Source organism: Corella eumyota, chromosome 1 (genome assembly GCF_963082875.1).
Source record: "Corella eumyota chromosome 1, kaCorEumy4.1, whole genome shotgun sequence".
Taxonomy (NCBI): Eukaryota; Metazoa; Chordata; class Ascidiacea; order Phlebobranchia; family Corellidae; genus Corella; species Corella eumyota.
This window is the reverse complement of record NC_137490.1, coordinates 7,204,922-7,230,216: the sequence shown is the minus strand read 5'-3', so window position 1 is coordinate 7,230,216 and position 25,295 is coordinate 7,204,922. Positions and strand designations below refer to the sequence as shown.

General features: G+C 29.9%; 6 protein-coding genes across 6 annotated transcripts; 3 read left to right on the top strand and 3 right to left on the bottom strand.

Moving 5' to 3' along the window:
* The first annotated feature begins 3,480 nt into the window (after positions 1 to 3,480).
* Positions 3,481 to 9,011, top strand: LOC145752405 (uncharacterized). Its single transcript, XM_082568723.1, has 19 exons — positions 3,481 to 3,529; positions 3,698 to 3,835; positions 4,022 to 4,174; positions 4,258 to 4,461; positions 4,536 to 4,688; positions 4,775 to 4,924; positions 5,037 to 5,372; positions 5,473 to 5,628; positions 5,741 to 5,893; positions 5,974 to 6,123; positions 6,236 to 6,571; positions 6,671 to 6,826; positions 6,940 to 7,092; positions 7,177 to 7,326; positions 7,437 to 7,772; positions 7,873 to 8,028; positions 8,139 to 8,291; positions 8,374 to 8,523; positions 8,617 to 9,011. The coding sequence occupies exons 1-19, from the start codon at positions 3,481 to 3,483 to the stop codon at positions 9,009 to 9,011; spliced, it is 3,627 nt and encodes a 1,208-aa protein (XP_082424849.1).
* Positions 9,012 to 9,473: 462 nt separating this feature from the next.
* LOC145763421 (uncharacterized) lies at positions 9,474 to 10,886 on the bottom strand. The gene is made up of 3 exons (XM_082574866.1): positions 10,487 to 10,886; positions 10,220 to 10,383; positions 9,474 to 10,106 (listed from the first exon to the last, which is right to left on the bottom strand). Exons 1-3 carry the CDS (start codon positions 10,693 to 10,695, stop codon positions 9,850 to 9,852), a joined length of 630 nt encoding a protein of 209 aa, XP_082430992.1. The 5' UTR covers positions 10,696 to 10,886; the 3' UTR covers positions 9,474 to 9,849.
* A 623-nt stretch (positions 10,887 to 11,509) lies between these two features.
* Positions 11,510 to 13,703, bottom strand: LOC145753239 (peptidyl-prolyl cis-trans isomerase FKBP3-like). Its single transcript, XM_082569643.1, has 6 exons — positions 13,507 to 13,703; positions 13,030 to 13,131; positions 12,413 to 12,644; positions 12,277 to 12,341; positions 12,073 to 12,170; positions 11,510 to 11,928 (listed from the first exon to the last, which is right to left on the bottom strand). Exons 1-6 carry the CDS (start codon positions 13,603 to 13,605, stop codon positions 11,874 to 11,876), a joined length of 651 nt encoding a protein of 216 aa, XP_082425769.1. The 5' UTR covers positions 13,606 to 13,703; the 3' UTR covers positions 11,510 to 11,873.
* Positions 13,704 to 13,954: 251 nt separating this feature from the next.
* LOC145740716 (putative 2'-deoxynucleoside 5'-phosphate N-hydrolase 1) lies at positions 13,955 to 15,231 on the top strand. Its single transcript, XM_082558546.1, has 4 exons — positions 13,955 to 14,184; positions 14,329 to 14,394; positions 14,593 to 14,703; positions 14,775 to 15,231. Exons 1-4 carry the CDS (start codon positions 14,028 to 14,030, stop codon positions 14,882 to 14,884), a joined length of 444 nt encoding a protein of 147 aa, XP_082414672.1. The 5' UTR covers positions 13,955 to 14,027; the 3' UTR covers positions 14,885 to 15,231.
* On the bottom strand, positions 15,054 to 20,910 carry LOC145740714 (DDB1- and CUL4-associated factor 11-like). The gene is made up of 15 exons (XM_082558545.1): positions 20,525 to 20,910; positions 20,212 to 20,291; positions 19,865 to 19,917; positions 19,346 to 19,447; positions 18,963 to 19,036; positions 18,607 to 18,707; positions 18,191 to 18,340; positions 17,999 to 18,068; positions 17,772 to 17,837; positions 17,500 to 17,554; positions 16,910 to 17,095; positions 16,672 to 16,825; positions 16,270 to 16,425; positions 15,849 to 15,955; positions 15,054 to 15,526 (listed from the first exon to the last, which is right to left on the bottom strand). Exons 1-15 carry the CDS (start codon positions 20,671 to 20,673, stop codon positions 15,479 to 15,481), a joined length of 1,551 nt encoding a protein of 516 aa, XP_082414671.1. The 5' UTR covers positions 20,674 to 20,910; the 3' UTR covers positions 15,054 to 15,478.
* Positions 20,911 to 21,398: 488 nt separating this feature from the next.
* On the top strand, positions 21,399 to 25,211 carry LOC145748978 (protein lin-9 homolog). The gene is made up of 13 exons (XM_082564999.1): positions 21,399 to 21,505; positions 21,814 to 21,869; positions 21,987 to 22,163; positions 22,483 to 22,634; positions 22,706 to 22,831; positions 22,964 to 23,127; positions 23,336 to 23,426; positions 23,527 to 23,707; positions 23,851 to 24,045; positions 24,134 to 24,259; positions 24,415 to 24,606; positions 24,888 to 24,982; positions 25,066 to 25,211. Exons 1-13 carry the CDS (start codon positions 21,484 to 21,486, stop codon positions 25,151 to 25,153), a joined length of 1,665 nt encoding a protein of 554 aa, XP_082421125.1. The 5' UTR covers positions 21,399 to 21,483; the 3' UTR covers positions 25,154 to 25,211.
* Positions 25,212 to 25,295: the final 84 nt, after the last annotated feature.

Genomic DNA, 25,295 nt, shown 5'->3' with positions numbered 1-25,295 from the left:
AACTGCTTTTTAAATGTAGAGAATGTAAGCCGAACAATAATATAGAACTTTGTTATTTTTTGTTTTGTGTTGTGTATTTGGGTTAATCTAAAAAGTAATACTGCCTTTACAAACCTTTACACTTTCTGGACTGTTATGTTAAGAAAATAATACCCATATTGCGTACATATACAGCTTTTGGGCAATACCAATTTTCGATATTGAAAACACGGTTCTCAGAGTAGAAGAAAGCTTTTGCTTTAATTATGCTTGTATGTACCCTAACAAATTTAAAGAATTTAAAATTAAACCTCAAATTTTATAGACTAGTAATAATTTAAAGGGGTTAAAACGACACATTTTCTATGTAATTTATTTAAAAAAAATTTTAATCGATGACCAATCGGCAAAAAGTGCAATAAATCTTATAACTGGGCAAATTCAATTTCAAATTCAACTTCTCTGGGGCACAACCTAAATAAAAGAAAACATTAAAAACTCAAAACGTTGTATACTTAAGGTGTTAAGATTATTTATTTCAACATAATGTTATTAAAATTACGCTAAATTATATGTTTTAAAAGCTCATGAGTTTTGGGCATCACCCAAAGATGATCAACAGAGTAGTCTAATATCCTATTATTGTAAACATGTGCTTATTTTTCTAACGGCTAGCTTAACTTATCTAAAATATTGGTTAAACTTATGCAAATTCAAATATATACGTTTATTTTAGTGATTCTTAAGTTAATCAATCGTGTTTAAACGTAGATGTCACGCTAACATTTTATTTTTTTAAGTGATGCAATTGAAGTTATTGACAACTCCGATCAGACAATCTTGATTAAGTTAATCCTATTTGTTCAGACAAATTTAACCTCATTTGTTTAGACAAATCTGAGCAGAGCAACAAATATGTTTATTGTACAGTACAGTTGTTTTTGTAACGATTGTAGTGGAACTGATTGTGCCCAAAAAAATAAAGCTCTTTATAAAATACATTTTTTTTTGTTAAACATTTCTAATTTTAATACCCTTATCCTGTTGGTATCGTGATCTGGATCATGAAAACAGTCTTTTGCTTTTATTGAGACCTATGAGTATTAATGTTGATTTATGTGCTAAGGTTATGGTTTAAATAAATCAACTTTAAGAATAGCAACTTTAAGAATAGCAACGGTGCATGGTTGTATAAAGTTGTGTTCTACGAATAATGGCCGCAAAATATGCGCTTGTGACGAAAAAAAGAGTTATTTCCACAAAAAAGCTTTCTTGCATAGGTAACACCAAGCAAACTATTATAATTATTTACCAAGTAATATTAAAAAAAAACTTTCTGTATTTATAGTATTTACAATCTGTATTTATAGTATTTTACCAAACTTAGAAAGGATTTTACTAAAGTTAACTTTTTAATATGTTAAAGAAGTTTCACCTGTTTTGGAGAACAAAGACAAAAAGATGTTAATGGAAAATTTAAACTTGTTGTTTAAAATTTAAACTTGTTATTTGGAATTTTATTGCTTGTTAAAGCTGCAGTTGCGATGTATAACAGGCAATATTAAAATAAAATTTTAACATGGTAAAAAATGTACAATAAAATAAAACTTTTGTACTCAGGTATTTTAAAAATAAATAATTATATTGCCCTTTTATAAAATCAAATATTTATCTTTGATATCGTTTAAAAATAGCCTCTTGGTAGAATTCTAAATGCTTTAAGTGACTTTATTATTGACCCAAACTTTCCAAACTTTCTAAAAAACATTTGCAGGGACATTGGTATTTTGGCAAATGTCTGTTAAAAAAATAAATTCAGGAAAAGCTTTTAACTTATCTAAATAAACATATTTAAATTTGTGCTTGCACCAGAGTTGTTTACCTAAATACAAGTAAAATAAATCAAATTTTCTATAATTTGTATTAATTTTACGCAAAAACTTTTATTGAATACCAGTAAAGTTTTATATAATATAGTACACCAATTTTTCTCGGTATAATTTAATTATTGTTAGTGGAATATTGCTAAAACAATCCAAAATTTATGCAGGTTTAGTTTGTAAACAAAAAAATCCCTTTTTTTTATTTTTAATTTCAAATAGAATTTAAAAACTTAAAGTTGGCAAAACAATCTATAAATATTAAAATAATTTTTTTCACGTCATAATAAAGTATATAAAAATAAAATTTAAATTTAAATTTAGCAACCCTTAGTTAGCATACCTTTCGTTTTATTAAAATACACATAAACTTTTCTATATTAAGAATTTATTAAACTTAAAAAAAATTAATTAAGCCTACATTTGTATACGTGTTACATTAAACGTCATTCATTTTGCAGCTTCAAACCCTGAAGGCTGTTATTACGTCACATCCGCCTACGTCACTAATTATTGTCATGTGCATATGAGCAAACAAAAAACCAAATCTAAAATTACCATTTTTTGAAAAGAAACATGATGCTATTAATAGATTTTAACACGGGCAAAGGAGTGGCAGATTAATCTGTTTACAACATTTTTAAGGTAAAATAAAGCCACTATTTTTAGCTTGTATTAAATTTAGAAAGTCGGTTGAAAACGCGCGAGGTTTAAAATTCTGAAATGTAACTTGTGATAACTTTCCAGTCAAGTGACGTATTGCTCTGAACAAATCAAGTAGCGACAATTTCTATTTATAAAAAGTAATTAACAAGTAATTATACTTTAATTTACATCGGAGGTTAATACGTAAGGGTAAAACTTGTTAAACGTCATTAAATCCAAATAATTGTCTGTGAACTCTATACAGCGACAAGCTTAAGTAACATTTTGCTAAAGTCGCTGCAATATTTAGAGTTAAAATAGCAACAACATTTAACTTCATGACGTCAGACCGCATCCTTTAGCCCCAGGGAAAGTTTTTAAATCAATTTTGTAATTTTGTTTTTGTTCGAAATAGGCTTTAACTGTTTTGCAAAAATTGTTAAAAAATAAGTTAAAAAATTAACATAAGTTTAAAAGAGATTCTGATCGTTTTTAATAACAGAAATCAAAAATAGCAAAAATTACATTTAAATATATAAAATGATAAATAACTCGATAATTTAGACCTAACTTACATATAAATTAATATCTACAGAAATCATTAATTAAATTTAACCCAAACAATTTATAAATTATCAAAAATACGAATAAAATGAAAGTTTTAAGAAAATGTTATAAAGTTTTTTTTTAAAACGTATCGCATTCGTCCAATTTTGAATTGTCCCCTTTTTCTTTTTTTGACCAGCGAGGTTTTGTAGGTATCACTAACAAAAACAGAGGTCACCAAAGTAAGGTAGAATAAATAAGGTGTCTATTTTGGAATAACTTATATTTGGAGCTGTCTCTTCCTGGTACAAAAACGTCATCAACAGCGTCCTACGTCACCAAAAACTAGTATATAAGCAGACAAACTTCGACTGAAGATCCACAGAATCATTAACATCTTATTAGAAGAACATTTCAATAAGAAAAGAAAATGAAGATTTCAATCGTAGTCCTACTACTTGGTTGTGCTCTGACTTATGGTAAGTAGCATGTAATATTTTAGCAATTAAAAAAAATAATATTTGATTGGACAATATATAATCACCTTAAAGTTTCCAAATTCCAAAATAAATATATGTAGAAATAAGGTCTCTCATCAAAATGATAAAAACTAGCTTTAGTAGTTACCAACGAAATATTAAATTTAGCTCAGCGCCTGAGAGGAGCAAAACCCAATTTGCATTGTGTGAACTCATGCAAAATGAAGGGAAATTGTCTTGACCGAATGGTTTTTGAAAAAGATCACACAGAAGACCAATGCGACTCATGCGTTATGCAAACTTGCAGTAAGTTAAATTAAACTTTCTAGTTCTTTTATCAGTTTAAAATATTATATCACTTTTTTTAATTGAACTAAAAAAAAGCTGTTTAATAAGCAATATATTTTAAACCATATATATTTACTGCTTAACACAAAGTGTATTTTTAAGGTGATCAAATTCAGCAAAACTAAACACTTTACTTTTTTACAGCAAGTGTAGACACAACTAACATGGTTAGTATGGCAGCATGCGACATGGCGGCTCGTATAAGCTGTGAATCTTGCCCCACTGTTAGCAATGACGACAGAGTACAAAGAATGACGTGTATGCAGTGCTTGAAACAGTGTCCACGACCAGCCCGAGGTAGGTTACCAGATTGGAATAAATTGATATATAATTGAATACATTTCGTATAATTAACTGTAAAACATAACTTATATTTTAAGAAAACGAAGACAGAGAACGCCCAAGACAAAATCAACAGTTTCGTCCATCTGCTGCTTCTACCTCAGGAAGGGTACCTCAGTCCAATGCACGAAACCAAGGAAGTTATCCCAGATTAGGTGGCCAAGGCGGTATTTTGGGAAGACAGGGACCACCTCAGCGTGAAATTCAAGACAGAGAACAAGGACAAATTCAAAGAAGACCAGGTATGTGTGATTTATTTAACAACGCAGTAATTTTCATACGAAACGTAAAAAAATCTTATCTTTATTTTAATTAGGACCTCCCGGTAGACATCATGGGTACGGACCTCGACCAAGTTCCTGTGCAAAGTCTTGCGTATCTGAAGATAGATGTCCAACTCCAAGGGAAGTGTTGGAAAATATGAAGAAAGAAAGAAGGGAGTGTAGAGATTGTGTCATCGAAATGTGTGGTAAGATTTCATAATACAATTAATACACATTTAATTTACAAAAATGGAATACTCTGTTATTTTATAAAAAAATTGTGTTTGTTTAGGACCGGTAGCAAAAATGGGAAACCGTAGTGCACTTGCAAAGTGTATTAGAGAGGCGAGAATGAAATGCACTGATTGTTCAATACCAACTGCCGGGGATGTTAAAAGAATGGAAAATTGCAATGAATGCTTAAAGAACTGTACACCAGGCGGTAAAAAATGACAAACTGTTGACTTAATCAGAACTTCACATTGTTTCAGACATATTTTGTAAATACTTTCTTTAAATAGATATTATAACACAACGATTTCTCTTAAATTTAGATTTGGATAATAACAACGACGAAATGTTTGGATTCTTATTTGGACAAAAATTTTCTTTTGGAGGAATTTTGGGTAGAAGCGGACCATTCCAGGGCGGTAGATCAGGAATAAGTAATATCCTACAAAACGGATTTCAAACAAGAGGTGGTCCTTTACAATATGGTTTGACTGGAATGGATGGTGCCTCACAAGGCGGCCCAAAAAATAGAAGATTCCCAAAGTTGGTCAAATGCATGATTGAATGTCGCAGGGAAGGTGAATGTTTACATCATAGATTTAATGACGACATTAGTGATGAGGTCGAAGAATGTAGAGATTGTGTTACAATGGAATGTGGTAAGATAACCTAAAATTTGGCAATAATCTGTGTATATCTACAATACGGTTTTTAGCATTTAAAAAATCGATTTTGAACAACTCATACATTTGTATTTAGGATCTCTTGATGGCGACGAACGCATGGAAAAGATGGATTGCGTTATCGAAGCTCGAGCTAATTGTTCTGCTTGTCCTGGGACGCCTGAAGAAAAATCTGGAATGAGAAGATGTGCCAAGTGCGTACATAGATGTGTCGCTAGGGGAGAAAGACCAGGTAAGTTAAAACATTATTTCTAGTAAAACTTTGTAGCAAGTGAAAGAAATAAAGCTGTAAATTATATAAAAGAGATTGCAGTACAATAATCATGATCTTATATTTTAATTAGGACCCCCCGGTAGACACCATGGGTTCGGACCTCGACCAAGTTCTTGCGCAAAGTCTTGCGTGTCTGAAGATAAATGTCCAACTCCAAGAGAAGTTTTGGAAAATATGAAGAAAGAAAGAAAGGAATGCAGAGGTTGTGTCATCAAAATGTGTGGTAAGATTTTATAAGTAAAAGAATGCATATTTAATTTACAAAAAAAACTGTTATTTTATTAAAAACTTGTGTTTATTTAGGACCAGTAGCGAAAATGGGAAACCGTAGTGCACTTGCAAAGTGTATTAGAGAGGCGAGAATGAAATGCACCGATTGTTCAGTACCGACTGCTGGGGATGTTAAAAGAATGGAAAATTGCAATAAATGCTTAAAGAACTGTACACCAGGCGGTAAAAAATGAGAAACTGTTGACTAAATTAGAACTTCACATTGTTTTAGACATATTTTGTAAAAACTTTCTTTAATTAGATATTATAACACAACAATTTCTTCTAAATTTAGATTTGGATAATAACAACGATGAAATGTTTGGATTCTTATTTGGACAAAAATTTTCTTTTGGAGGAATCTTTGGTAGAAGCGGACCATTCCAAGGTGGTAGATCAGAAATAAGTAATATCTTACAAAACGGATTTCAAGCAAGGGGTGGTCCTTTACAATATGGTTTATCTGGTATGAATGGTCCCCCACAAGGCAGCTCAGAGAATAGAAAGTTTCCAAAGTTAGTCAAATGCATGATTGAATGTCGCAGGGAAGGAGAATGTTCACATCATAGATTTGATGACGACATTAGTGATGAGGTCGAAGAATGTAGAGATTGTGTCACAATGGAATGTGGTAAGATAACTTATCATTTGGCAATTATCTGTATATATCTAAAATACAGTTTTTAGTATCTAAAATTAGTTTCTAAACAATTAATACTTTTGTATTTAGGATCTCTTAATGGCAATGAACGCATGGAAAAAATGGATTGCCTAATCGAAGCTCGAGCTAATTGTTCTGCTTGTCCCGGGACCCCTGAAGAAAAATCTGGAATGAGAAGATGTGCCAAGTGCGTACATAAATGTGTCGCTAGAGGAGAAAGACCAGGTGGGTTAAAACATTATTTTAAGCGAAGCTTTGTACTAAATCAAAAAAATGAACCTGTATATTATATAACATAAATTTACATTACATTAACAGTTATGTAACATTTTTATTAGGACCTCCCGGTAGACATCATGGGTTTGGACCCCGACCGAGTTCCTGTGTAAAATCTTGCGTTTCTGAAGATAGATGTCCAACTCCAAGAGAAGTTTTAGCAAATATGATGGAAGAAAGGAAGGAATGTAGGGATTGTGTCATCAAAATGTGTGGTAAGATTTAGTAGAATAATACACATTTAATTCACAAAAAATGGAAAACTAAGTTATTCTATTTAAAAACTTGTGTTTATTTAGGACCAGTAGCAAAAATGGGAAACCGTAGTGCACTTGCAAAGTGTATTAGAGAAGCTAGAATGAAATGCACTGATTGTTCAGTACCAACTGCCGGGGATGTTAAAAGAATGGAAAATTGCAACGAATGCTTAAAGAACTGTACACCAGGCGGTATGTAAACAATATGTTGTTGTTCAAATAAGAATTTTACATTGTGCTATCCTTTTTTGTAAATGCAATTTCATATAAATATTACAAATCAACCATTTTTTAAAATTTAGATTTGGATATGAACAACGACGAAATGTTTGGATTCTTATTTGGACAAAAATTTTCTTTTGGAGAAATTTTGGGTAGAAGCGGACCATTCCAGAGCGGTAGATCAGGAATAAGTAATATCTTACAAAACGGATTTCAAACAAGAGGTGGTCCTTTACAATATGGTTTAGCTGAAATGAATGGTGCTTCAAAAGGCGACTCAAAGAATAAAAGATTTCCAAGGTTGGTCAAATGCATGATTGAATGTCGCAGGGAAGGTGAATGTTCACATCATAGATTTGATGACGACATTAGTAGTGAGGTCGAAGGATGTTGGGGTTGTGTTACAATGGAATGTGGTAAGATAACTTAAAATTTGGCAATAATCTGTGTATATTTACAATACCGTTTTTTCGCATCTAAAAATTGTTTCTGAACAACTCATACATTTGTATTTAGGATCTCTTGATGGTGATCAACGTGGCGAAAAAATGGATTGCGTTATCGAAGCTCGAGCTAATTGTTCTGCTTGTCCCGGGACACCTGAAGAAAAATCTGGAATGAGAAGATGTGCAAAGTGCGTACATAGATGTGTCGCTAGGGGAGAAAGACCAGGTGGGTTAAAACATTATTTGTAGCAAAACTTTGAACCAAGTGGAAAAAAAAAGGTGTACGTTATATAAAAGAGATTGCAGTACATTTACGATTATCTACATTTTTATTAGGACCCCCCGGTAGACATCATGGGTTTGGACCTCGACCAAGTCCCTGTGCAAAGTCTTGCGTGTCTGAAGATAGATGTCCAACCCCAAGAGAAGTTTTAGAAAATATGAAGAAAGAGAAGAAGGAGTGCAGAAATTGTGTCGTTAAAATGTGTGGTAAGGCAATTGTTTGTTGCAAATAAAGGTAACTTCATTAACAAGCATAACTTAGTTTTTCTAAATATTTTTTATTGTTTAGGACCAGTTGCAAAAATGGGAAACCGTAGTGCACTTGCAAGGTGTATTAGAGAGGCGAGAATGAAATGCACTGATTGTTCAGTACCGACGGCCGAAGATGTTAAAAGAATGGAAAACTGCACTCATTGCCTATTAAATTGTACAACCGACAGTAAGTTTAAAGATTTTTATGTAACTTTAATTGTACTATAACACTACCAAGTCAATTTTTATTCATAATAAAATTTAACAATTTTTTTAATAGATTCAAGTGAAAATAACGACGACGATATGTTTGGCTTTCTTTTTGGCTCCACTTTATTTAGCCAAGAGCGTTTTCCAGGCGTTAGGGGTTCACCACAAGGAATTGGGGGTTCACCACGAGGAATGGGAGGTCGACCACAGGGAGTAGGGGGTCCACCACGAGGAATTGGGGGTCCACCACAAGGATTCGGTGGTCAACCACAAGGATTCGGGGGTCGCCCACAAGGGTTTGGAGGTCGACCACAAGGTTTAGGGGGTCCACAACAAGGAATCGGGGGTCCACATGCCTTTCCAGGACGAAGAGGTCCACCCCAAGGCGGGTTCTTAGCCACAGGAGCGCCTACAAGATTTCCTCATCCACTTGGAGCTGGATATCCAGCCAACGCAGGAAAATAAAACCTGAAGAAACCAGATGCGCCTTTAAGAACTTTGTATGCGAATGCACATTGTTAAAACTTGTTAATACATTTGTAATCGTATAAAAGTTACGCGCATTTGGTTTAATAAAACACGCCAGCATGATTTGGTGTCGAAAATATAGATTTGTTTTTTGTAATGTTTTTCCTTTACTTTAGACCAAGCATTGTATATTAAACATCTTATAACGCTATTGTAAACGTGTGCTGGTTTCATATCCTTTGGAAAAGATAAATTGCAAAGTGACTATAAAGCGCCGTTTAGTAAAAATGTATAGGAGAGTAAAAGTTGGTATTGTACAAGAGGAAAAAAACAAGTTTCAGTTTAGATTGTAGAAACAGAAAAAGAGGGGTTTTACAATTTAAAAACATTGTTTAAAAATTTAAAAAAAATTCCGATTCTATATTAAACTTACAATCAATTAATTTAAATTTTGGATTTATTACCGAGTATTAAGTAATGTGACTCTCAAAAAATATGACATTTTATTTTTAAACATAGATCGTTAATTTCCTTTTTATATCCTAAACACCAACTTAATGATATCAATCAACTATCGGCTAATTTTGAATGCAAATCTTATGCTTAGAAGTAATTACGTCTATCATTATTTTATTAGGCCATAAATGACGTAAATACGGTTAATTACAATTCATGTTTTTTTTAATTTTTTATGCTGCATCACGCAAATGAGATTAAGAAAGTTTTTTTTTTAAAACACTAATTCAAAAAATCTTAAACAAAATAACATATAAAAATTTCACAGTGACAAATTTTTTAACAATGTATACGGAGTAAATTATAAACATACGTAATATTACAGATGAGCGTGAAATTGTCCTAAATGATTATTTTGATGCTCTTTGATTAAAACATGGTAGTGTAAAACACTTTTCACGGACTTGTTTATCTTTAAATTTTCAAATACGATAACGTCGTATTTATGTTTAGGGTATATAGTTTCAACGTAGTCGACTGGGTTTATTTCAGCATTAATTGTCCATAAAGTGTAATGTTCAATTCCATCTTCAAAATAATATGGAAAGTCGTTTTTGCAAAGGGCCGTACTTAAGACTGTAATTCAAAATAAAAAAGTTAGGCAATATTACTACAAAAGTTGTACGATTTAACTAAACATCTACTTAGTATTTCTTCAATATACGTAGCTTTAATATATGGTTGTCTACCTGTTTTTGCTGAGGGATCAACATAGTTTAATAATCTACCCTCAAATGTTTTAGATTTGCTTGGGTAAGATAGAAATTTGTTCTTGCAGTAATCATCAATAGAGAACCATTTCCTTTTTACTATTGTCATAGCATCTTTATAATTGTATGCCAATTCCAGAGACCTAAAATATAAAAGTCAATTTCAATATTCTGATATTTCCAAAGTAATTAAAATAAATCAACAAGGTTTCACACACCAAAAACAAAGTCATTTTTATAAAATACCTTCCAAAAAATAAATCTCCTTGTTTGATTTTATTCTCAGCGATTTCCCAGCTAATTGCTGACTCTGATATCAGGGCTCCATTTTCGTCCCTGTAAATTTTCGGCGTTTCGCCATTCATTTCTTGTTTGGGCTTCACGCATTTAGATATATCACTGATATTGTCCAACGAAGTGTTAATGACATCATAGTCCTTCTTTGTGCACACCATTATACTAGATTTATATTAAGATCTCTGGTAAATAAATTAAAATGTAGTTCTTCTAAAATTCCTGTAGTGATTCTAAAATGTAAAATCAGCTAAACAATTCAATAAACCTAAAGCCAAAATGTAGATTATGCTGACTATTTTTTTTAACTTCCTCTTAATTAGGTATTCTCTGACTTATTTCCGGCGATTATCTGTTACTACTTGGTTATTCAACTGCTAGCGCTTTCATCATACAACGTTTGATATATAGAGTTTTAAACGGGGAGTACCCTAACGGTAATATTTGTTTATGACGCATGGATTTTGTAATTCCACTGGCTAAAAATACACAATGACACAACAGCGAAACCCGAAAAAGGGAAAGGGTATTGTTTTTACGACCGATCAAACCAAAAGAGCGTATTGAATGACAAAAATAAACGTTCGAGAAAAAGTTTTTTTTTTAATTCTTTTCAGTTATACAAATATCTATTTTCAATTTTTGCGGTAATCTATATGTTGTTTACTTACTCAACTTTTATATAACTTGGTAATTTGTTACTTTAGTAGCGTTTAACACATTTCTTAAAACTAAGAACTGGTTTACTTTTGTTTATTTGCGCATGTTCACAGAATTGTTAAATGACATTTTCTCAATACCGACACACCTCCAAACATTTGTTTTGTTACAAATAACCTTATCTCGTATTAGGTCATAACAACTACGTCGTATCTACATAGCTGATTAATTAATTTTGCCAACACAAAGCCATTAATATTTCATTTAAGGTACATGCCCTAATTTATTCGATAGTACAATTTAAATTCCCCATGGAGTAAATACCCAGTTTTATTTTTATTACAAGAACAAACAAATGGTTTACAGTTTTATGCACATAAACTTTTTATTATGAAAATTTTTAAAAATATATGCGACAATACCAAGCTCTTTAAAGCGCTTAAAAAGTATTTATTGCCACATTTAAAGCAGGATTAAAAAAGACCCCACTTAAAATCTGAACTTTTGTTTTTAATAAACTCATAAAACACCTAAAACAATAAAAAATCTTTAAATCACAGCCACTCATTTCTGTTTCGTATTCTTGGGGCTATATAACTGGCAGTGGATATAATGAAATGGATCAGTAAAGTAATGTTTGATAGAAAAAAACTGCTGTAGTTTGTAGAGAATAGCGTATTTAATCAATTCTAATCAAATCCACTTCGAAAATGAGAGTTGCATTTGGTGGAATTCTAAACAATATATTTACATATAAAGCTTTGTGTTAAGTTGCCTTATGATGCTCAGCCGTTGTAAGTTATAAAATTCAAAAAAAAAAAAACTACACCTTTTAAGCAAAATAACAAAAGTTTTGACTATAAAAAATGTTAACAAACTTTGCTTCTGGTTTTCCTTTTTTACCATAAGCCCACTCTGGTTCAATCGTAATCTCAGCTTTTTCATTTACGCTCATTTGCAATAAAGCTTCATCCCACTAAAATATAAAGCCAAAAATTACAAATAAGTGTTGAAGTAACAAATGTTACTCATGTTTAGTTCAATCATGCCAAGATAAAAATATTTTTTTAAATAGCGCTCACCCCTTTTATAACATTTCCATTTCCAACTTTAAATGAGAAGGGCATTAATTTCTTTTTCTTGGAACCTGATAAAAATAAACAAATTTTCACCTTTCTTCAATAGATATCTTTTATAATAAAACAAATTTATACAAACCTGGCTGGCAACTATCAAAAACAGTTCCATCCGCAAGTTTTCCAATGTAGTAAACCGTTACTTTTTCTCCACGTTTTGGAAAATTTGTTTTGTCTCCTTTTTTTAATACAGTTTTTCTAAACTTAGGTGGCCCTTCGTCAACAACTTCAGTTTTGGCTTTAGACACACTCAAATCCTTTACAACCTTAACAACCTTTTCTATCTCTACATCATAGGCACTTCCCTTAAAAGCCTATAAAATAATATAAAATTACAAATCACAATAATATTTAGTGTTTAACAATTGATCACTACATCTTTAACAGTTTCTAATGCACAACTTAGTTTAATAATTATTTATGTTATTTTATTTTTTACATTATAAAATATAGGCATATATATATTATATATATATATACATATTCAATTGATTTTAAAAAATATAATTTTCTATAAATTTTTCGTTTTGAATGATGACAATAATTTAATTAAACATGACAGTTTTGTGTTCATTTATTTATTATGTGTTCCTATTTTATCAATAATAATAATCATATTTGTATATATTTGTACTTATTTAGCAAAAAGAAATTTAATTTTATATAATAAAACCTTATAGGAAATCAACACAAAAATACCTCTTTTTCAAAGAGTTCTGCATAAGCTTGCACCAAGTGGTCCTTCTTAGAAGTTTTAACAACATTTTTTAAACTACCTTGCAATTTTTGCTCTTGCAAAAACTAAAAACAGAAAATATTGCATTACCAAATATGCCAATGCATAGAATAACAATTGCAACTTTCTGCAATTTATTAGGTTAATAGTTGCAAAGCATATCTTGGATTTGGAAGGTTGCAAATAAAGCCTTATTGCACAAAAATAAAATAACTATAAGAGTGCACTGTTGCATTATCTCACATTATTTTTGACATTAACTTTTGTATAAATGAGCAAATTTAAGTTAAATCTGTTTTTTATATAATCTAAAAGATGTGTAAAATATTGAAATAATTTATACACTTAAATCTGTACCAAAAATATTAAAACGTAACAAAAATATTAATTATATTATTATACACTCAGCAAACTGAACAATTTAATCACTTTTAAATTACCTTTGGAGCAGCATTTTCTTGAAGAAAAACAATAATGTCCTTTTTTCCAACCTGATCTGACGAAAGTTCGTCTTTACTCCATTTTTGTTCTACGGCCATTTTTATGTCTATTGAGTTTATATGTTTAAATATAAACCTACACAAATTGCAGATATATAAATTAAGATTTTTATAAGAAGCAAAGGTGCAAAATTATTATTTTGAAATCAGACCTCGTGCAAAAAGGAGAAAAGTACTATAGTTTAATGCAAGGTTACCAAATAGTTTTGCATAACAACTATCAAGTTATGATCAACTTAAATTTAATTTAATTTTTTTTTTAAATATTTAAGTTTAAAATTTATTATCTATAAAATTAGTTAACAAAAAATTAATTATTTTATAAGTCATTTCACGCTTGAATAGACGCACGTGGCAAAACATGTTTGTTTACAAACCTCAGAAAATAGTGAAAAAAAATAACAGGCCGATTAAAAAGGAAACATTTACCAAAATACAAAAATATTATAGAAATTTTATAAATGGCAAATCGTAGCATATACTTTTGTGGCAGCATACGAGGTGGGAGACAAGATGCGTTAATATATTTTGATCTAATCAAGCACTTAAAACAATTTGGCTGTGTTTTAACTGAGCATGTTGGTAGCAAAAATGTTAACCAAGACGGCATACTTAAAGGTAACCAAAACATTTTTTTAAATTAGAAACAAGACTGTTTATTAGATATGGCTAATTATTTGTTAATGGAACTTATTAAGCAATTTATGAGTGATTTGGTTTACATTTAATTATTTTTTACAACTCACAAAATCTAATTTGTAGAAGATGGGCAATTATCAGATAAAGAAATTCATGACAGGGATATCGAATGGTTGAAAAAATGTGATAGTATGTAATATTTTAAATTTAGTGTCTTACACAACAAACCAATCAAGTTATTTATTTTTTCCAATTACATTAAATTGGCTCTTTTAAAATATATCAAAACATACCCAAAACTAACAAATTTTATAGATTTTCAAACTTTAATTTTAAACCATTGTTTTAAATATTGGGCTTAAAATAAAATGCCAACTTTTTTTAAAGCTGTGGTTGCGGAAGTAACCACCACATCTTTGGGAGTTGGTTATGAAATTGGAAGAGCTGTGCACATGAACAAGAAAATAATTTGTCTGTATAGAGAAACCCCTGGAAAGAGTTGGTTGCAAACATTTATTTTACAAATTTTCTATCCACAAAACAAACTGTATATTTTTTATTTTTTGCAGGATTGTCTGCCATGATAAAAGGTGCAGAAAACGGTAATTCTTTCCATGTGTTAAGCTACACAAATGTTGATGATGCTTGTTCAAAATTGGACACCTTTTTTAAGACTTAAGAAAAAAATATAGGTGGTTAATTTGCCAAACCATAGCACTAATAAGCAACAAATAATACTTCATAACTAAACTTTGTAGCTGGTTTTTAAAAACTAATAAGCTAAAGTTATAGCTGACAACACAAACTTAACATATCAAATATTGTTTATTATTTAAAATTAAGGTTGGGATTGTAAAATGTACTATTGAACTACACTTCACTAGAAAGCAATAAAATAATTTTTTTACTAAAAAATAAGGTTTATTATATAAGGGTAATTAAATAAAAATTAGAGCTTAAAAGAAAAGTTATAAATTTGATTTAAAAGGTATTTAATTACATAAAAAACTGGACCACAATTATAAATACAGTAACATTTCAAAGGCAGTTAGTTTTTAGATATTAAAGACAAAAATTGATTTACGTAATTAGATCTACTAATCAGTGATGCAATACTCTACGATTTTTAATACAGAAACATTAAAATATAATTGCATAAAATATCACATGCACTGGGAACATTATTCAACCACTTAAGATACATTAGAAACCTCACAGAAAGGATTTATATTAAAATAAGTAAAACTCTTAATTGTTATAATAAAAAGAGAAACTAAAAGCAACCTTCCTCCCAGTTCCACATTGCCAAGGTGTGATCCCACTAAACAAAATTATTTTTTTTAGTAATAATTATGCAAAAACATTTTCACAAAAATTTTTTTTACTACAAGGCCCTAAGTTGCCTGTGCCAAAATGATATATTGTTAGGCTGGCGGTTTAGTTTTTTGGATTTGGCAAAACCAGTTGCCATCAATATCCTTTTTTTCTTATGATGTTAGCACAGAGAAGCAGCAAGATTTAAATCTTAGACCTTGTGCTAGCTTTATTTATAGGAAAGTATTACTGACATAAGTTCTGTTAACCTTAAAATGTTTCAAGTAGATTAACAGTTTTTAATTTATTATGATAAGACATATACTTACAGAGGAAGTTATCATTAAAGGTTCATATGGATGCCATGAAGCATCTCTTACACAGTTTCGGTGTTTCTTGATTTTTGACACAACTTCACCAGTTAATACATCATACACTGACAAAAAAATAGAACACCAAATTAGATTAAATTTTAGTGAATTTCATTTACCAACAAAAAATTTAAAAAAAACTAATACAATCTTGTCAAATTATTTTTTTAGGCCAAAATGACTTTATTCATTTAACTATTATTTTTTAAGGCCAACATGACTTTATTTTTTTAATTATTATTTTTTAAGGCCAAAAATTATTTTTAAGGCCAAAAAAAAAGTGATTATTCGCAATTATTTGACACAAATTTTTTTAAAAAAGGTTTCCTAATACATAATTTTTAACTGTATTAAAAGTTTGTTTCTATATTTAACAAACCATAAAGCATCCCTGTAGAACATCCTGCATAAATATACTTGTTTCCAGTTGAATAAAGTGGAGAAAATCGAGCTCTTATCAATGTACTTAAAACTCGATGGCCACGGTAGGTCTGGATTGAGGTGTCCCCTTCCAATTTTTGGACACACTTATTCACTAAATTTAAATTAAATTTTATCCAATCTGAAAGAATTGTCAAATAAAAAAAAGTAAATTGGTTAGTTTGCTAAACCACGCGGCAAAAAGGCAAAATCCTTTAAAATACTATCAATTTTTCCAGTTATCTTGACAATTCAAAAATAGAAGCTTTTATTTTGCTATTCACATATACTTTGACCTTTAAGGATGTATTTAAGGTACATGTCTAGTAAAAAGTTGAACAATATTTTTAATTTAAATTACTTTTCCTGGGAACACCCTGCCACCTATAATCCCAGGTTTGCCTTGAAACAAGATCTCGAACCTCTTCGACTGCAGATTCAGATGAAAACTTTCTTAAATCCCAAAGTTTAATGGATTGATCTTTACTGTTTGAAATAAGATAACGAGCATCACCCTAAGAAAAAGTAAATCAAATTATAAATTTTAACAAAAAACATAAAAAAATTGTATTTAAAATTTTTGTTTATAGTATATGTACCTTGGAGTCTATAAAAGTAATACCATCTCTATGACCAGCAAAAACTCCTTCAGGATTTGAATTTGATTCTGACAAACATCTTCTGTCCCAAACCTTTACCAAACCATCATCCCCGCCCGAATATAAAATATGGGAGCTATCATCCGCAAAACAAACTGCATTAATGTCATCTTCATGTGCATCTATCTGTTTTAATTAAAATAAAATTTAAAAAGGTTGTAGTTATACTACTGTTTTAGTGTGACTGTGCTTATATTTTGCTTGGTAAGGCTTGGCAATAATTTAATCTTGTAGTTTTGTCTGTGCAATTTGGCATTATCGACTGTAAAGGTAAAAGAAAGCATAGCATGTACTTTCAACACTATGTTACATTAATATGATTTTTATGCTTGTAAAACCTGAATTTGCATATGAGATGTATTAAAATGTTAAACTTTAACCCAATGGTTTCTTAATTTTTCTTAAGTAAAGTTTAATTAAATATTTCTTGTTTTTACAAGTTAAGTTTTTTTAATAGAAATAGGTTTTAATTTTTAAAATGTGTTAAGGGTATTTATATTTGATTTATTATTAAACAAATGGTATCCTACCTGAACAGATTGTTCTCTTTCAAAGTTATAAATGTACATGTAACCAGTATTTGCACTAAAAGAAACAAACATATTGGTAAACTTGTTTTTTTTTATTATTACAGTATTTTTAATTTCACTGTTGCTCAAAGCATCTTTAGACTGAGCCCTAGTAACAAAGGTAGCAATTCCATTTAAATCAAATTTAGCAAATATTTATAAAGTATTCGAGTATTAGGTCTTATCTATTCATCTTCATACCAATTTCGCATATAAGGTAAATTTCAACTTACCCACAAACTACTTCTTGGCTATCTTTGGAAAATTTTAAAGAAAAAATAGCAAAATCATGATCAGCACTGAAAAAAAACAAAATAAAAGATAGAGTTCATTTAATTATGAGGTTGAAAGTGGACAAAAAACAATGATCTATTATTTGCATATAAAATATTTTTAAAAGATAATCTTAGTGCAAAAATCAAAAACAAATATATAACACAAAAATTAATTAAGATTTTACCTTACTAAAGGGTGGGCAGATTCCGTGCTTAATTTAGTGTCACCACCATCAAACACAGAACATAAATGAACTAATAAATAAATTAAAAATACAATTTGTAAATATTTATTTTTTTTATTCTGATTTTTACACTATTATTAGTAAAAAAACAAACATAAATAAAATTTATTTGTATCAAAAAATAGTTCTCACCAAATTTTGACCAGCTAGAGTAAGCAACATATCTTGAATCTCTACTGAAAGTTGTATCTAAAATACTCCATCCCACATCTTTTGCCTGTATGGTTTTTACTGGTTTGTTTAATCGTCGGTGACTGGTGTCATACACACGAAGATATCGGTCTAAAATAATTTTAACAACTTAAAAAAATGTCCTACTACAAAACTGTATTCACCAAAAGTTTTTAAATAAATGTATACTAAAAAAAGTTAGTTACCTGTAAGGATAAGATTTTTAAAATGATATATAACACAAAAATTAGGTACCAAAATATAAAAATGTATTTAGGAATGCAAATTTCTATATAAATTGGTTTTTAACAAATGCTAGGCTATGCTACTAATTCTAAACAATCTACAAAAATAAGCTTTAAGTCCAAGTAATTTACCTTGGCATGCTGATAAAAACATATCTCCATTCTCAGAAAAAATTCCACAAAATAATTTTTCGTCGAATGTTAATTTTTGTTCGATGTGATTTGGAATGTACCTAAGAATATGAAAAATATAATTTTTTAAGATTAATTTAAGTATAACAACAACAAATATGATTAGCATCCTAAAAAATTCTGAAACATAACACAATAAACAATACACAGTACATAAAAAACTGGAATTAAATTTTGAAAAAAGTTGGTTACCAGTCTATTAGAATATGGCTTATTAAACATTCTCTGTATTTTAGTTGTAGTAAGTTTGTCTTACATTAAATATTAAACATTTTATTTAATGCTACAATACTCACCTTGATGATATCGAGGTACATACTCCACGAGTGAAATTACTTTTGCCAGAGACACCACATTGATTAGTATCTCTCTTTAAAAATAATAAATTTAGATTTAATAACAAAATAAAACATAAATATTTTAAATTATAATATGACATACTATAAGAAAAACCATAGCTGTATCCTATAGTACTGCAATTTATATTTAATTAACTGTATATATACTAAATTCAAATAACATTAATTTCCCAAGTTTTTTTGCATAAATTTATCCTTGATGTTTATAAAGTTAACCTACATTCTAAACATAGGGTAATATTTGCTACCAAATCCCATTCTCAAATGGGCTTTGATGAATATTAGTTTATTTAATATATAATATGTGATTTTATGTTTACCATTTGAATGTGTTTTGTAATATTTAGAGGATGTTGAAGATTTTCAAATTTAGTGATTGTGTATCCTTGTCTCATTAGAATTTCTCTGGAAAGGTCACTTTCCTAAACAATTATTTTGTAAAAACACAGAATGCAGTATTTAATTACTATAAACTAATAGTTAATTAAAATAAAAGATATGATATACAATTAAATACCAGCAGCGTTGTGTAGTGGTCAGAACACTTTCTACAGTACATGAGGTACTGGGTTCGATCCTTACGCCCTTATGCTGTAACACCCTTAAGTAAGGCACTATAACGGTATAAACTTCTGCTGAGCCAGCACTTAATCAGCAACTCATTTATAGGGCAATGATAATTTATAATACAAATTGCCACAGGCAACTCGAGACTGGGTCTGGGTAACTGTTGTTACTCTATGTTAAGGTCGCGCATTCGACCTTCCCACATCGAGGATAAAGATATATACAAAAATTTTGATTGAAACATTTAAAATTAAGAATGACATTTATTTGACCTTCATGCTTTCAGAAGGTGAATCCAAGGTGGGGCTGTCATTAGTTTCAACCTCTAAAAATAATAAATTATACAAATTACAATAATACCATCATAGAATTGTGAATTTTTTTAATCATGTATGATCCTAGATTTAATCCGTACTGCTTCCATGTTTCAATTTTGTTGTGTAATGTTAATGGGAATTACTTATGACAAATTTGAAAACCAATTAACGAGTTATAATCCAGCAATATGACAACATTGATGATATTCAAATATTTTAAAGGCATCTTGAAGTACGACTAAGATAAGTATCCATCTGTCCAGTGAAAAAATAACATTTTATGATCAAAACATTTTACTTGCCAATATTTTCATTATCACTTATTGATTCCTCTTCAGCATCAGAAAATTCTAGATTTCTTTGAACTAATCGCATTTCTCCACTTTAAATAAAAAATATTAGATAAACTTAGCCAAAAATTATTATAAAACACATAGTTAGTAAATAAGCAATTGTAAGCTAATTAGGTTATAATAATAAAACATCATTATATTTTTACTTTTTGGAGAAAATAAAACTATTTAAAATACATAATATTTATGTTCTATTATGTTATTTAAAAATATTATTTAAAAATACTATTTAAAAATAGTTTATATTTTTTAATTTATTAACTTTCTAAGTAGTAATGCAAGAACAGCTGCAAAATCAAGATCTTCATCCATATCTTCCCCATTCAATCCAGTATTTCTTTCCATATTAGAAAATTGTTGCCTTCTATTTGTATTATTTCCTCTGAAAATAGATGATATTCTAGATCCCATTAATTTATTGATAAACTATGTAAACAACATTACAACAAATAAATAAAATATCTTTAATACACAATTAGCAAATTAGATGACTATAAATGTGAGGTCCTGAGTTTGCTTCCTACTCAGCTACTGCTTCAACACCTGAAACAATACCCGATTGCTGTTTTGCAAATCACAAAATTTAATCTTACTCTGTCCAAAAAGGAAAAGGAATTAACAAACCAATAAATAAATATATTTTTTTATTTTTTTAATTTGTTACTAATCTGCTAATACACAAAAACTAAACTTTTTTCATTAATTTTTGATACAGCGGGAATTTCCCAAGTTCGATAACTCACAAAAACAAAACAAATACTATACGTTTCTTTGTTATTTAAAGCGCTTTATATAAACTAGGCACAAAATAAAAAATATTTAATTACTTAATACCTGTACGTTTTCAAGTATACGAATACCCTGAAGTTCAAAAATTGCAAAAGCTAAGAATCATCTTTAAGCAATAAGTTAAAACAACTTAAAAGTTTTAAAACGGCACAATTGTTGCATTATGAACAAAATTTAATTCAAATAACATTACATTTAAAAAAAAAATAATGTTAATTTAAAGATAAATTAAAAATACATAATTATTTTTTTAAAAACCCGTCACTCGTACGCTAACTTTGACACGTATCACGTGACCACCGGAATAAATTATTCTGCAGCGGCAGTTCTGAACGATTGTTTTGGGTGTATTTCTATACGAACCAATAACTTTGTAGGTTGTCCGAAAATTAGTTTGATTGAACAGCAATAAGTGCATATTAACGACGTCAAATGACGGAAAACGCCATGGAAAGTAAGTTAAAGTTATTATTTTGTACTGGTCAGCTGGAATGGTGTCAGGTAGTTATTTGATTATCAATTATTAGCTGCCGCGAGATATTTGGTTGGGCAGTTAGGGTTGGGTTTTTAATTTTTACTTTGTCAGAAAAAGCAATCTTGCTTTGAGTCATATATAAATTTTTTTTTTTTTTTAAATAAAAAATATTGTGACCTAGGTCTGTTGATACATCGTTTATCTGTTTATAGCAAATCTTATCATATACTTATGTACTGATATTGAAATTTTATTTATTTACAAGTATTGTAATACTTTGTTTTAAGGTTCCTCGGTCGAGGCTTTGATGAACATGCAGATGGGATGGTTATCACCTCAAAGGGTATATATTAAAATTTGAATATAATCCCACTATTTTAAATATTAAAACAAATAAAGCAACTTATAACCAAAGATTTAAATTCTAGTTTAACATCATCATGTTTTTTACAAATTGCAGCCTCAACGAAACCGAAAAAGAAATCGTTTAATTTTTAACGAGAGTGAGTTAACATCTGATGATCAAATAAGAAATCACAAAAGAAGTGGAATGAGCAACTCAGATCGAGCAACTTCTAGTCCGAGCTCGATGTGGACTAACAAAAACTTAGTGTCCCCAATAAGACCAAGGGATAAGGTATTTATTAAATTTTTTTCTGATTTTTTAAATCCGGACTTGGCTTTTAGATAGACCTTAACAGCAGTTTTTAGTAACACAATATTTCATGTACATAAAAATATTATTAGATTCGTGATATTTTATACTATGGCAACCTTGAGTAATGGTATGAACACCTGCTAAAACAAAAATTAACAGGCAATTACAATCACCAATATTGAAAGGTGCCACAGTCAATTCAAGACTTGAACTGGGTTGCTAGCAACAATGAAGCCACCTAATTTTATGTTAAATATAGAAGTAAATTAATAGTAAACTTACTTGAAATTTTTGTCAGACAATTCCACAATCGGATCCTTTAAGAATCTTACAATCCAACACAGACAAAGCAGTAGCCAAAGATGTTGGAACTAGATTACGAAACTTGCTTAAATTGCCAAAAGCTCATAAAATGTGCATGTTCGAGTGGTTTTATTCCCACCTAGACAGGTAAAATAATTATTTTTTTTTTGTCAAAGTGAATTTCAATGGTAGGTGTTGTAACTAAAATATTTTTTTAGTGTATTGTTTGGTGGTGACAATGACTTTTGTCTTTGCCTGAAAGAATCTTTTCCGGAATTAAAAACAAAGAAATTGACGAGGGCACAATGGTCAAAAGTGAGACGTTTAATGGGGAAGCCCAGAAGGTATTTAAAAAACAATTTAAATCCCAATAGTGTAAATAAATAGCATGGAAATTATATTTGTTTCAGTTTTTAAACACTAAGCTGACAACTAATTAAAAAGAGTCACTAACAAGTAATTAAATGATGTGATAGATGTTCTGAAGCGTTTTTCGAGGAAGAAAGAGCTGCACTGGACAGCAAAAGAAATAGGATTAGAAGATTACAACAGCGCAAAATTGCTCGAGATGATCCTGATATGTGGTCAGATTTACCAAAAGAGGTTCCCATGCCTTTGGTTGTTGGAACTAATGTTACAGGTAAGAATATTTAGCAGAACTATTTCTAATTTTGGATTTTTTTGATTTATTTGAGTTAACATTTTTGTTTTCAGAAATTTTTTTAATAAATACTTCCTAATTATTGCTCCTAAAATTTACCCTTTTTATTAAAATACCATAATACCTCAAAAAAGAATTTAATTTTTTGAGATAGATTATTTATTTAAAATAATATTTAATTTTGCAGCCCGCCTGCGTGGATCTCATGATGGTTTATTTACTGGACAAATAGATGCGGTGGACACTAATAACATGTCATATAGAGTCACATTTGCCAGGTTTGTTTATTAAAACGCCTAAACAGCCAAACCCCCCAAAAAACATTGTAATGTCTTCATTACTTTGTATTAAATAATTAAAAAATTATTTCCCTGTTAGATCAAACCTTGGTACTCACTCAGTACCAGATATTGAAGTGGCAAGTTGTGACCGACAAGAAACGATCAACCTACTTTCATTAATGGAAAGAAAACGACATTTACCGTCGCATCGCCTGTACCCCAGCTTCTTCAACCCCACTCATACTGACCTAGATTCAAGCCTCCAAAGCCCAGCAAAGGTTTAGAGTCTATTAATATTTTCATTGTTAATATGTAATAAATAAAAATGTATATGATATCAAATTGTTTGGAATTATTTAGATATTAATATTAAGATTAGTGGAAATGGTAAATACAGTTTAAAATTTTTTTGTTTTTAAAGGAGCATGATCCAGTGCTTGGTAGATCTCCTTTGAGAAGCAAACTTCTCGTTTCAACCCCCAGTCAGATGGGTGGGACCCTAGGGGGTTTCCCAGTTAATTTATTGAGACAAATTGCAAGATTGTCACGAGTGTTGGCAATGAAACGGGAGAAGATCAGAAATCTTGCTGAAATGAATGCCGATGCAGAAAAAGCTGTAAGTTTTTTACTTTTCTTCTTTATATACGCAATGTTTTAAAAAAAATAAAGTTTGCTTAAATTAGATTATTTTTTTATTTTTGTAGAATTCATATGGAGAACCACTAACTCTTGAGTTTCAAAGAAAATATGCAACGATCATATTGGACTTGGAGAGATTAAATAAAGACCTCAATGATTTGTTGTTAGGAGTACAAAAATTTTGCCTTGAAGTAAGCTGGTTTAAACTTTCTTTAAATAAAAAAATTAATTTTTACTAAATTTACAAACCCAATATAATTAATTAAATTGTGGTATTGGCTAAATAATAAAAAATAATCATAATATAGAGAACGTAATATTTTTTTTATTTTTTAATTCTTCGTAGTTATACCCCGAACAATCACTGCCAAACGATCAATCATCTTACTTACGACAACAATGTATGAAGTCAGCTGAAGAAATGGTTGCAGCGAAAAACGTTGGCGAAGAAGATGCCATTACTTCGAGACAAGCTGTCAGGAATGTAGAACTTAATGATCTTATTACCAGATTAACTGCTTTAATGATACAAGTGAAGGTATAAACATATTTGGATTGTCATCTATATATACTTTCTATTTAAAGGTCTTTAAAATAAACAAATGCTTTTTGTGGGGCTAGGTTAAACTACTTTGGGCAAATGTTAATTACAACCATTATATGACAAGCAAAATGCAGCCTGTAGGGCCTGCAATTGATTTATTTACTTAAGTGTTTCTGTTTAAACAGTGACGATTTTTTTTATAAACTCTGTTTCAAAATAGTTATGTAGGTCTACCTTACTTAAACTAAAAGATTTAATCATGTTTTGCTTGGCAGTGCCTCAAAGAAAGCAAGGGGACATCTTTGGAATACAAATCTCTAATTGATGCTGTGAAGGACATCAAGTTAAAAATAAGCCCCGAAAATGCTGGGTAAGTACTAGTAGGCAAGCACTGTAGGAATAACATGTGATTTTAAATTAAATTTCTTCTATTATTTTACTTTTAATTTTTAGGTGTTTTCAAAACAATGTAGAGATCCATATAGCCCATATACGAAGTGGAATGGAAGAAGTTAACTTTGATCACTCTAGCAATCGCTGAAAGTAAACCTAACTTACAAACAAGGCGAATGCATAAACTAACTGCCAGTTGGATTAGGTTGTAGAGGTGTATGGTTGGGGATGGGACAATACCATAAAACCTCAAAAAAGTGGATTATTTCGTTACGTCTTTCCTATCTTTA